The sequence below is a fragment of the Dermochelys coriacea genome, chromosome 4 (genome assembly GCF_009764565.3).
Source record: "Dermochelys coriacea isolate rDerCor1 chromosome 4, rDerCor1.pri.v4, whole genome shotgun sequence".
NCBI lineage: Eukaryota > Metazoa > Chordata > Testudines > Dermochelyidae > Dermochelys > Dermochelys coriacea.
This window is the reverse complement of record NC_050071.1, coordinates 108,977,155-108,990,002: the sequence shown is the minus strand read 5'-3', so window position 1 is coordinate 108,990,002 and position 12,848 is coordinate 108,977,155. Positions and strand designations below refer to the sequence as shown.

The 12,848-nt window shown below is 44.1% G+C and overlaps 1 protein-coding gene across 2 annotated transcripts in view; it reads right to left on the bottom strand.

The window, feature by feature from the left end:
* The window catches only part of SEL1L3 (SEL1L family member 3), a 68,447-nt gene that overhangs the window by 46,811 nt on the left and 8,788 nt on the right, over window positions 1-12,848 (bottom strand). For both annotated transcript variants that reach the window (XM_043514055.1, XM_038400577.2), the window contains exons 4-7: window positions 12,321-12,442; window positions 10,730-10,845; window positions 8,193-8,248; window positions 6,808-6,940 (exon numbers count right to left, since the gene is read on the bottom strand). In XM_043514055.1, coding sequence (XP_043369990.1) covers window positions 6,808-6,940; window positions 8,193-8,248; window positions 10,730-10,845; window positions 12,321-12,442 — 427 coding nt within the window. The remainder of the gene's footprint in view (window positions 1-6,807; window positions 6,941-8,192; window positions 8,249-10,729; window positions 10,846-12,320; window positions 12,443-12,848) is intronic.

Genomic DNA, 12,848 nt, shown 5'->3' with positions numbered 1-12,848 from the left:
CGTGAGCTACAGCTCACTTCATCGGATGCATACAGTGTAAAAGATAGTGAGGAGATTTTATATATAGAGAACAGGAAACAATGGGTGTTACCATCCACACTGTAACAAGAGTGATCAGGAAAGGTGAGCTAGAGTGGCGGGGGGGGGACGGACCTTTTGTAGTGATAATCAAAGTGGGCCATTTCCAGCAGTTGACAAGAACAGTGGGGGGGGGAGGGGGATGAATAAACAAGGGGAAATACTAACATGGCTGCTTCTAAAAAGAGATATAATTGAGTCTGAGTTTAAGGTCAGAAAGGACTACCAGATCCATCTAATCTGACATCCTGTATATCACAGGCCAGAACCAGCCCACTAACCCCAGAAACCAAAATTAGACCAAAGTAGTACAGCCCACAGATTTTACAGACTTGATGACAAAATAAATCCCGGTTACTAACCTTTCTACAGCTGTTAATCTTCAAGATGTATTGCACATGTCCATTCCAATGTAGGTGTGTGCTTGCTCCAAACACAGTCATTGGAAAGTTTTCCCTCAGTGGTACCCATCGGGTCGGCTCTGGTGCCCCCTGGAGTCGCATCTCATAGCACTGGTATAAAGGGTCCTGCTGATCCACAGCCCCCTCAGTTCCTTCTTGCTGGCCGACTCTGACAGAGAGGTAGGAAGGAAGGTCTCAGAATGGACATGTGCAACACATCTCAAAGAACAACAGTGACAGAAAGTTTAGTAACCATTTTTTCTTCGAGTGCTTGCACATGTTCATTCCAATGTAGGTGACTCCCAAGTAGTTGTGCAGGCGGAGGGTTGAATCCAGCATCATCTCTGGCCTGTTGGTTGATGGTGTAGTGAGACGCAAAAGAGTGAACTGATGATGATGTTGCCGCTCTACAAGTGTTCTGGATAGAAACTTGTGCTATGAATGCTGCTGAAGAGGCTTGGGCCCTTGTGGAATATGCTGTCAGGGCAGGTGGGGGCAGGGCCCTTTGCCAGGTCGTAGCATGTGTGGATGCAGGAAGTGATCCATAGTGAAATTCTCTGGGCTGAGACAGGAAGACCTTTCCTCCTCTCTGCAATGGCTACACACAGTTGAGTAGTTTTCTGAAATAGCTCAGTCCTTTCTGTGTGGAAGGCCAGTGCGTGTCTGACATCTAGTGAGTGGAGCCTCTGCTCTTCCCTGTTGGAAGGCAGTTTTGGATAAAAGACTGGCAGAAAGCTATCCCATGGATACTATGGAACTGTGAAACCACCTTTGGAAGTAAAGCTGGATGAGGACACAATTGGACGTTGTCCTTGAAGAATACAGTGTTTGGTTATTCTCAAGTGAGGGCCTGGATTTCTGGCACTCTTCTGTCAGAAGTAATGGCCACTAGGAAGGTCACCTTCCAGGATATGTAGAGCAGAAACCATGTTGCCAGTGGCTCAAATGGGGGTCCTGTCAATTTTAACAATACCAGGTTGAGATCCCAGGGAGGGTTGACATATCTGGGGGTGCAATCTAACAAGGTCTTTAAGAAACTGATTACAGATGCTGTTTGAAAACATGGAACAGCCATTGGTGAAAAGCTCAGATTGTGGTCAGATGGACCCTAATAGATGATACGGTTAGATCGTGTTGCTTAAGGTGTAGTAAGTAGTCCACAATGAATGGTATTGCTGATTGCGTAGGCAAGACCTGATCGAGAACCTCTTCCACTGTGCCAGGTAAGTAGCTCTGGTGGACAGCTTCCTGCTCCCTAGTAGACCTCATGCACTTGCCCTGAGCATGCTAGCTTTGTGGGGTTCAGCCATGGAGCATCCAGGCTATCAGATGAAGGGACTCAAGGTTCGGGTGATGCAGGCAGCTGTGGTCCTGGGAGATCAGGTCTGGATACAGAGGTAGAAGGGTTGGTGTCTCCATTGAGAGTTCTAGGACTGTGGCAAACTAGTGTGGCACACTAGTGGTACACTGTGGTACACTGTGGCAGGGGCTATCAGGATGACTCGTGCTCTGTCCGTTCTGATTCTCAGCAAGACCTTGTGAATGAGAGGAATGGGAGGAAACACATAGAAGGAAGTAAAGCTGGATGAGGACACAATTGGACGTTGTCCTTGAAGAAAACAGTGTTTGGTTGTTCTCTTGTTCTTCTGGCACTCTTCTGCCAGAAGTAATGGCCACTAGGAAGGTCACCTTCCAGGATATGTAGAGCAGAAACCATGTTGCCAGTGCCTCCATCCAAGGAAGGAGGAAGGCGTCTGCGAGAGATCTGGGGCTGTGACCCAAGAGGGAGCAGAATTAGAGACACTTCCTGTTGTGCCTTGTCGCGAACAGATCTATCTGGGGAGTTTGGAAAATGATGTTCATGACATCTAAATGAATGGACCACTCGTGGTGGTTTGGAGAAGGATCTGCTGAGGTGATCTGTTATCTCATTCTGCAATCCCAGCAGATAGGAAGCCTTGTGGTAGATCAAGTGGGCTATGTAAAATTCCCACAAGTGAAGTGCTTACTAGCACAGGTGAGAGAAGCACCCTCCTCACTGCCTGTTGATATAAAACATCGCCGTTGTGTTGTCTGTGAGAGCTGACACGTTCTTGCCAGCCACATGGGGCTGGAATGCCTGGCAAATGTGCAAACTACCCTGAGCAACCTGATATTGAAGTACAGCAAGAGCTCTTCTGGCGACCAGAGGCCCTGAGTTCTGAGGAAACTCAAGCGAACACCCCACCATCGCTGAAGCATCTGTAATGAGAGACACTGATGGTTGGGGTCTTGAGAATGGGACTCTCGCATGCACCGCCAATGGGTCTAGCACCAATTGAGGGAGGCGATCACCGACAAGGGAACTGTAATAACTGTGGCCAAATGGTGTTGGTTTGGCAAGTATACGGATGCCAGTCACACCTGGAGAGGTCTGAGTTGAAGTCTCGCATGCTGCACTACTTAGATGCATGAGGCCATGTGGCCCAGGAGCTTCAAGCAGTTCCTTGTTGTCATGATGGGTGATCTCTGAGGCTCTCTATAAGCATCACTATTGCTTGGAACCATGCTTCTGGGAGGAAGGCTCTGCCTTGGACATAGTCGAGGATCGCCCCAATAAACTCTGTCCTTTGAGCGGGGAGAGGGTAGAGTTCTGTGTGTTTATAAGCAGACCTAAGCCTTGGAATACTGACTGGTTTAACTTTATATTGGACGCCACCTGGCTCTTGGTGTGACCACTGACGAGCCAGTTGTCGAGGTAAGGGTAGACCTGAATCCCTTGCCTCCTCAGGAAGGCTGTGACTGCCATGCACTTTGTGAACACCCGAAGGGCCGCTGACAGGTCAAATGGAAGAGCCGCAAATTGGTAGTGCATGTGGCTCTCGATGAACCTGAGGAACCTTCTGTGTTCCTGAAAAATCAAGATATGGAAGTAAGTGTCCTTCAGATTGGACATACCAGTCCCCTGGATCCTGGAAGGGAATGATGGAAGCCAAGGAGACCAGGTGGAACTTTAGCTTCTTCATGTATCTGTTGAGCTTTTGCAGATCCAGAATTGGTCTGAAACTGTCACTGGCTTTTGGGATTAGGAAATATTGGGAATGGAACCCTTGGCCCCTTAACTCTGGTGGAACCTCTTCCATGGTTCACACACTTAGGAGTGACTACATCTCTTGGGCTAGAAGATGCTCCTGAGACAAGTCCCTGAAGAGGAGCAGGGTAGTGGGGGAGAAGACGTGAATTGAAGAATCCTAATACTATCATGCTTAGCACCTAGTGGTTTGTTGTAATATGGGCCCATGCCTCATAGAAATGGAATACACAGTCCACAAATACTGGGGAGGTTGGATCCAAGTTCTGTTCTGTACGTCGTCCCCAAGTGACCCATCAAAAGGGCTGCTTGGACCCACCAGTGTGTCTGGATGGGAGCAGGCATGGACGCGGATGAGGACTGTGGAGGACGTCTTCTCCTAAAGCCCCTGCTCCTCTTCCTGTGAGAGTCCTGCAGGGCAGGTGGCAGAAAGAATTGAGAGGCTGGTTGAGGCTTATTTATGTTTCCATGTGGGTGCTGGTGTATAAAGACCTAGGGAATTCAGGGTGTACCTGCCGTCCTTTAGGCTTGGAGTCCATCTGCTTGGAAAAGAGCAACATGCCCTCAAAAGGAAGGTCTTGCAGAGTCTGTTGAATCTCATGTGGTAGGCCTGAGGTGCTTCTGCACATCGCCACCACTGAGGCCATAGATCTGGCTGCAGAGTCAGCTGCATCCAAGGCTGCTTGAAGGGACGCCTCTGCCACTGATTTGTCTTCTTCCATGAGAGCTGAAAACTCTTATCGGGATTCCTGGGGTAACAACTCCTTCAATCTCAGCATAGAGTCCCCAGGAATTAAAATCATATCTGCTCAGGAGTGATTACTGGTTCACGATCCTGACCTGAAGGTCACCTGTCGAATAGATTTTCTGCTGAAAAAGTCTACTTTTTTGGCATCTTTGGCCTTGGGTGATGGCCCTTGTACCCTTGTTGCTCCCATTCATTGGCTGTTGACACAACCAAATAGCCCAGTTGTGGATGTGTCAATAAGAATTCATAACCCTTAGCTGGGAAAAAGTACTTCTTTTCAGTCTTCTTTGCTGTTGCTGAATGGACGCTGGGGTCTGCCAAAATGCTTTGATGGGTTCATAATGGCCTCATTAAGAGGCAGTATCATTCTTGATGGGCCCGTTGACATTAGAATATCCACCAAAGCATGGGTGGATTCCCTGACCTTCTCTACGTGGATCCCCAGGTTTTGGGCCTCTCTCTTAAGGAGCTCCTAATGAGCCCTACAATCAACCTGAGAGGGCACTATATCTGCTTCCACCACTGCCTCATCAGAAGAGGAGGAAGAAAACTGAAATGGTAGGAAGCACTGTTCTTCACCTTCAGCACTGTATAGGTCTCCCCAGGTGCTGGCTCTTGGTACTGGATCCTGCTCTGAGTGGCACGGTGGTAGTGCTCTGGACTTAGATGCCACATAGTATGACTTTCTGGACCGGGGCCCCTGCATTGATGGGAAAGCCCACGGGTTCCAGAATGACCGTTGTGCTGGCATCTGCCACCACTCTTGTGGCCACGCCATGGGTGGGATGCCTTGGCCCGGGTCCATAGGAGGATAGTGCCAACTGGAGTGATGGTGTTGGCTTTGGCAAGAGACTCTGCCTCCAATTCCGACTCCAAAGACTTCTTTCCTGGAGACCAGGGAGGTATGGTGCTGATCGGTGCCAGTGACCAGTGCTAAGAGGGAGGAGATTGGGGTTGGGCCATAATGATTTCCCTTTGAAAGGCACCTGAGACCTAGGTGCCACAGAGGTCCCTTCATTTGGTGCTGTTGCTGTCAGCTCCTGAATAGCCGGAGACTCCGGTACCAGCACTGAGAGTAAGTCTCTTGCTGTGGTGAATGCCTCTGGTATTGACTGTACTGCCAAGGCACCATAACTCTGGTGGCTCTCCTGCATTGTTGAGTTCATCATAATGGTACCTATTCTGGGGCTAGAGTCAATGGCACCACATGGCTGACACGGGTCACACTCTACTCTCCCTGCCCCACCGACCTCGGGGTTGGGGATCGACCTCTGTCAGTCTTCTTCTGATAGAGGCCTGATAGAGGATTGGCAAATGGTGCCGAGGTTCTCTTGCAGGAGCACTTTTCTTCTGCACTGGACATGGCTCTTGAGATGTGGAAGAAGCTTCTCTCCTTGGTACCGGTGATGAAGAACAGCACCAAGGGTCCCGAACAGCAGGCGGGGAGCTTCTTACTGAGGCTGAAGTGCTTGGTGCCAAGTCCAAGTGACCCAGCTCCAAGGGATGTCTTAGTGCTGCTTCCATGAGGATAAATTTCAGTTTGGTGTCTCTACCCTTTTTGGTGCGGTCTTTACAGATCTTACAAAGTTCCCACATGTGATCTTCCCCCAGGCACTCAAGGCAGCTGGAATGGGGATCACTCACAGGCATAGGATTGTGGCACAGGGCTTAAAGCTCAGAGACCAAGTTCCAATAACCTAACTATCTAATAACAGAAACAAATTGCAAGGACGAGGTAGTTTCAGCAACTGTCATAGGTGGTAAGAAGGAACTGAGGGGGCTGTGGGTTGGCAGGACCCTTTATACCAGTACTATGAATGCAAAACCCTAGGGGGCACCAGAGCCGACCTGATGGACACCACTGAGGGAAAATTTTCCAGCGGTTGTTCTCGGAGTGAGCACACCCCTACATTGGAATGGACATGTGCAAAAATAAAGGATTATTTTCAACAAAACTGTATCATGTTTCGATGCATTTGTTTTGAGTCAGATGACATGATGCAGACCATGCCAAGCAGTCAATGTAGACCAGGACACAACGGGATGAGTTCTTGACCCCAGTGAAATCAATGGGACATTTTCCATTAAGTTTACGGGAGCCAGAATTTCATCCATTGTGTTCAATATCATGTCAGCTATACCTAAATAGCATTCGGCATTTTTTAATATCGAGACACTTGTTTAGGCCCTTATATATGGGATAAGGAGCCTATCTTTAGGTACCCCTTCATGAAAATTTATTAGCTGGTGTACATGTTTTGTAGGCATATAAAGTAACTAGATCTTAACGGAACCCAGGATCACATACTGATGAAACCCTCAAATTCAATAATGGTTGATGACAGGCTTATCATTTGCTGTGGCTTTAGTAAATACCCGGGGTCTGATCTTGTCATCAGTCTGCACTCAGAACTCTCAATGACATCCAGAGGTGGAACTTCCATAGGTAAAATGATGGGAGAACCGGGCCCCAGTAGTTTGACACAGTATGTCACTCTGTATGCATTTACCTGTTTTGTTTCCAGAATATTAAGACGGTAGTATTTCACAGGTCCAAAGAACCCTTCAATGCCTGGTGCGTACCCACTGCCTCCAAGAACAAAGTATCCAGCCGTGTCATCATAATAGAAATCTTCCCTAAAACTAGAAAACAAGATGCATAAATACTCTGAGTATTTGGAGGTATTATGAAGCAAACAAGAACCCTGTGTCTCATATTTTGGTAGAGACTACCTTAAATTCATCCCAAACATCTATTTCTGTTCCCTATCCTTTTACTCTCTCTTTGGAAGTCAAGGCAGTTAAACTGAATTAAAGCCACTTTAGTTCTGAATGAGCTTGTCTACACAGGGGTTTAATGTGGTTTAACTAATCCACTTTTAAATCACATTTGTAGGTAATTCAGAATAATTTTCATGAGTGTCCTTGTGTAGACAAATCCATAAAAAAGATTTAACAAACATTTTGTTTCACAAACATTTTAGAACCGCTGATTTTTTTATCTGTTGACATGATTTGCACATTTGAGGTGTCTTTCTTCCTGATTTTTTGTGTCAATAAAACCCAGACAAAGACCTTTATTTTTATTTTTTATATTTACTATGAATCCATTGTCACAGTGAATATCTGCAAATGCATCTTACACAGTTCACATTTTGTAAACAAGAATGGATAGGAAAAAGAGTAAACACCAAACCTTACAATATAATGTATTAGTACATAATCTTCTTTATTAAAGGAATCCTAAAACTCTTTGCACAAGAGAGTCAGTTGTATGCTAGAGGGAAAATGAATAATTTAACATGAGATTTTAAGAAAAAAAATGGTCCAATAGCTTGGAGCCAGGGATGGAGAAAGAGCAATAAGTCAATGGGACAGAACAAATACACGAGCCACCCCCAACCATGGACATGAGAGGCATGATCCTCATGCCACTGAAGTTGATGGAAATTTTGTCATCTACTTAAGAGGAGCAAATCTAGACCTTTGGATGAAATCCTGGCTCCTTGAAGTCAATGTCAGTTTTGCCATTGATTTCAGTGGGGCCAAGATTTCACCTTAAGAGCCTGATTCAAAGCCCACTGAAGTAAATTTTACTCTGTTAGTTACAGTGGTCTTTGATCAGACCCTATAACTAGACAGCAATAGCTTTACTTATGTTGAGTAGTAACTTACTTCTCAAATGGTCCCATTGTACAGGTAACGTAATCTAGCCCATGATTGCTGTAGTGACATGAGTGGGTGAAGAATAGTGTCAGAGAGGCAGGGTAGAAAGATTTGGAAAATTAGTTTTTGAATTTCAGTTACACCCCTCTTCCCTGCCCTTCCCTCCCCACCCATCCCCCACAACCAAACACAGACTACATTATTATGCAAAGGGGAATGTTTCTCTTACTTAAAAGACTGATGCTGGTGCCTTTTCAGATTCTTCCCAACACTGGTTATTTCTATCTAAAAGGATGGAAAATATTAAATGTCAGTTGTGATAGACTACAAATTGAAAGCTAACTGCTATAATATTATTTGATATACATTAACTCTTAGTTTTGAAAATTGTTGTTTGCGTCCTGCTGCATCTTTTGGTATGTTAAGAGGGACACTGTCAAATAGCTTAATGGATTTTCGAAAACACTTAGTTGCTTTGGAAAATCCCACTAAGTGGCTATCTGCATCTTTAGATGCCTAAATACCTTTAAAAAACTGGCCTCTAATCTCTTGATGCCTCATTTCGCCATCTATAAAATGGGGATAATAATCCCTACCTAATTGGTTAATGTTTCTGTGATACTCAGATACTACAGTGATGCGAGCCCTAGAAAAACTAAGAAATAAATAGCTACTCAATAGGGATTGCGGGAGGAGTGAGAGAAGGAGAGCAGTGTATAGAGTTTCTATTACTCTAAGATGATTTCCACACATACAAAAAAGCCATATTGTACTTCCTTGTGGTAAAACTTTAGGAAATGCCATAAAGTTTACTGTGTGGTGTTTCCTCCTGATATTACCTCTGTGGGAAGGTATGTGGAGCTTGGCCTGTACACTCTACAGCGAAAGGGGGCTCCAGCCAACACAGAAACTGAGAGCTGTCCATCCATGCTTCTCTCCAATCTCCATTTCCCTAATGGCCCTAAGGCTCCCTTAGGAATCTGGCCGGACTTCACAGGTATTGGGCTGGGCACCAAAAGGAACCCTGTCTTGGAGGGGAGTGGAGGAGTGTGCCTTGTAAAGCAGCTATAGTGGTCCTGTGGAGAGACTTCTGCAGGGCTAGACTATGTCACAGTGCTTCCATCCATCTTAGGTACTTATCGGCCCCCCCAACAGTGTAATATCTGAATGCCTCTCATAATATGTATTTACCCTCCCAACACCCCTGTGAGTCAGGTGCTATTATTACAGATGAGTAATTGAAGCACAGCAAGACTAAGCAACTTGACTCTGGCTGAGCTGGGAATAGAACCTGAATCTTCTGTGCCCCAGGTTCCCACTCTAAGCTTTAGACCGTCCTCCTGTCTGGCTTTGTTCCTCCTGCCTCAGGAGGAGCTCTGATGAACCCTTTTATGCTCCCTTCATATCAACCAATAGAGAAAAGCTCGAGATTTTACTTCAAGTCTATGTGAACTAACTCTGTCCTAAGATTGCAGAATAATGTCTTGATTTAGCTATCCAAGTGACATAGGCAACCCTCTTCAACAGGAAATGACTTATTCACCTTATGTTAATATTGACAATAACATTCACGTCTGCACCTGAACTGGGCTTCAAGCCAGGTCCATGCCTGCTTCCAGAAGTGGAGCCCTGAACTACACAGTGCAGTTTAAACAATTTTAAAAAGTCACCTAAAATTATTCAGAAACAAATTGTTTTTTAATTTCCTATTAAAAAAAGTAGGTTGGAGACAGAACACACGTTAAAATGAGGTAGTCATTTAAAAATAAATATACATTTCCATCTGATTTTTTTTTGCAAGAAAATCAGGCTACTTTGTGGAACCCTGACCTTTTCCTCCATTTATATATTATATTATAGATGTCTGGCATTAAGGTTGCACGAATGTTTTCATTTTAAAGTGTCATTTTCTGCCTTGTCAGTTTTTACCGTTGGATCTAAACTGGGCAGTGTGGCTCTTTTAATCCATAAATTAGTGGGTTTTTTTAAACTTTGAGCAAAATCAATTCAGTCCTTTTCAAGAATGAAGAGAATGAAGAGGAGAAAAAAGATTTACACACTTAAACAAAAGATGCAAACATTTTTAAAGTGCTCTAGTGCATTAGTGGTTCATGGTAAGAGACTAGAAATGGGGCAGGGAGAATGACCCAGATGTGCCTTTTAGTGGTCTGTTGAAAACTGGTTGTGATTTGTTAAAATTATAGGAGTTTAAAATATGTGTTTTGTCTATGGGCAGTGGATTTTGTAATGTGATCTCTTAACAGCATTCTACTGGTTCTCTGTATGGAAGCAAAGCTTAGAAAATTGCATAGGAGGTGGAATATTTTTTCTTTAGGCATGAAAGAGGTTGGGAGACGTGCTTCTGGGAAGGGTAGTTTTTAGATTACTGAGAGATGCAGGAGCTAAAGGTGGAGGAGGAGGAAGTATACTTAATAGATGGAAAACTGAGCCACAGAAAATCAGTCCTTCATTGCACTGGAAAATGTTCTCTTTTCTAGCAGCAGCACAGCTACACTAGAGCTAGCAATGACTAATATGTGTGGATTTGTGATAGACATTGGCCTCTAAATCAAAAGACCTAGTTTCAAATCTCAGGTCTCTCATTCTTTTGCTGTATGAAAATGTGCAAATCATATAATCTCTCTTTGCCCAGTCTGTAAAAGGGGATAGTGGTGGCATAACCAAATATAAATAGCCCTCTGCAAACTCCAAACACTGTTACCCTCATCTTAAACTACAAGATGGCAGCTGTGACACCACACATACCTGTCCTCCATTAAAGGAGAGATCTAGTCGAAACCACTGTTTCAGAGGAAGGCTGAAGCGAGTTTTCACTGCAAGGTCTTCTCCTTTGACAAGACGCATCTGTATATGAACATAACCTGACAAACACAGCAACAAATGAAAACAAAGAAATAGTTAAAACCACAAAAATATGAAAGCTAAAAACTGGCTTCCTAAATGTTGTTCACAATAACCCTATCCTGTGAAGCAATACAATGATAATTTGACTGTACTACTTAGAATCACAGAAGTTAGATTCACAGAGTCAGAGATTTTAAGATCAGAATGGAGTATTATGATCATCTAGTCTTATGCCACCCGAGAGAGGCTGACACCCTGCGTAACACAGGCCATAGAATTTCACCAAGTAATCCTTGCATGAAGCCTATTCTAGTTGAGCTATCGCATATTTTTAAACAAAAAAAATCTAGTCTTGACTTCAACTGAAGTCAAAAGAATCCACCAGATCCTTAAGTAAATTGTCCTAATGGTTAATTATCCTCACTGTTAAAAAATTTGCATTTTATGTCCAGGCTGAACTTGTCTAGCTTCAGCTTTGAGCCACTGGATCTTGTGATGCCTTTTTTCCAATTAAAGAGTCCTCAACTTTCAGAAATCTTCTTCCATCATATGTACTTGTAGACGATGATCAAGTCACCCCACAACTTTCTTTTGGATAAGATAAATAGACTGAGCTTCTTCCATCTCTCATGTAAGGCAGAACTTGAATCATTCTAGTACCTCTTTTCTGAGCCCTTTCCAATTTTTCAACATTCTTTTTGAAGTGTGGACACCAGAACGGGACACAGTATTTTAGTTACAGTCTCATTAATTTCATATACAGAAGTAATACCATTTCCTTCCTTCCTCATTCTCTTGTTTACCCATGCAAAAACTCTGGGCTTGACTACACTTACATTTTATAGCACTCTAACTTGCTGGCTCAGGGGTGTGAAAAATCACACACCCCGGCCCCCGAGCGCAGCAAGTCAGAGCGCTTTAAAGCGTTAGTGTAAACAGGCTCCCAGCTGTGCTCCCAGCGCTCAGAGCTAATCCCCTCATGGAAGTGGATTACCAGGAGCGCTGGGAGAGCTCTCTGGGAGAGCGCTTGCGCACGACCACACTCGCACTTCAAAGCGCTGCCGCGGGAGCACTCCCACAACAGCACTTTGAAGTTTCCAGTGTAGCCATGCCCTTAGTTTGCTCTCATAGTCACAGCATGATGCCAGCAGCTGTGGAAAAGACTTATAATATTTAGTTCATCCTCCTGAGAGTGTGGGATTGTTCTTGAAAATAAAATCAGAAAAAAAACCTGACACTTTCTGAGATAGCCCTGGCTGGATGCAAAGATTTCTATGGAAATACCGTGGCCAAATTTAATTCTTCTTAATCTTACTCTAACAATATACTGGATATTTTTTGTTTCCAAACATACAGGGCCAAAATGGAGCATTCTGCCAGGCGTGAGTTTAGTACAATAGGCCTGACAAAAATTTTTGTAAATGTTGTTCTTTGTTACAGGTCAGGGATGATAACACTATTTCTTCTCTTGAAGGCCTTATGGTATTATTACCTTCTTCATTTAAAAATACAGCCGGGGTACTATACATTTCTCCTGGGTCAATAAAGTAGAAAATTCCACACAGATTCTTTTCGCAGTGACGGAGTAAATAAAGCCAAACTGAAACAGTGAACCTGCATGAGTAAAAAGAAACAAACAACCCACTCTGAGGATATATATCATAACAATTTTTAAAATCTACATATTTTTAAAGGCATGTTTTCCACTTTAGTTTAGCAAAGCTCATTTACTCTTGTGATCTTCAAAATAGAACACAGAACAGTTGCAACTGCTTGGGACAAAACAAGCCATTTCAGAGTCTTGCTGCTGAGATCTCCTCTTGGATACTCAGGTTTGCATTGATGTAGCACTGAGAAGTCAGGTACAGTGCTTGATTTTTCCAAGTTATACAGTGATTAGAGAGGAGGAGAAAGTCTTTAGGGCAAGATTGTGACCAGTCCTTCTGCTGGTGCACAAGGGAAGGATACACTAGCCTGTCTTCTACTCTTGTGCTCCTGTGCAAGGGCCAATTATGGTGTG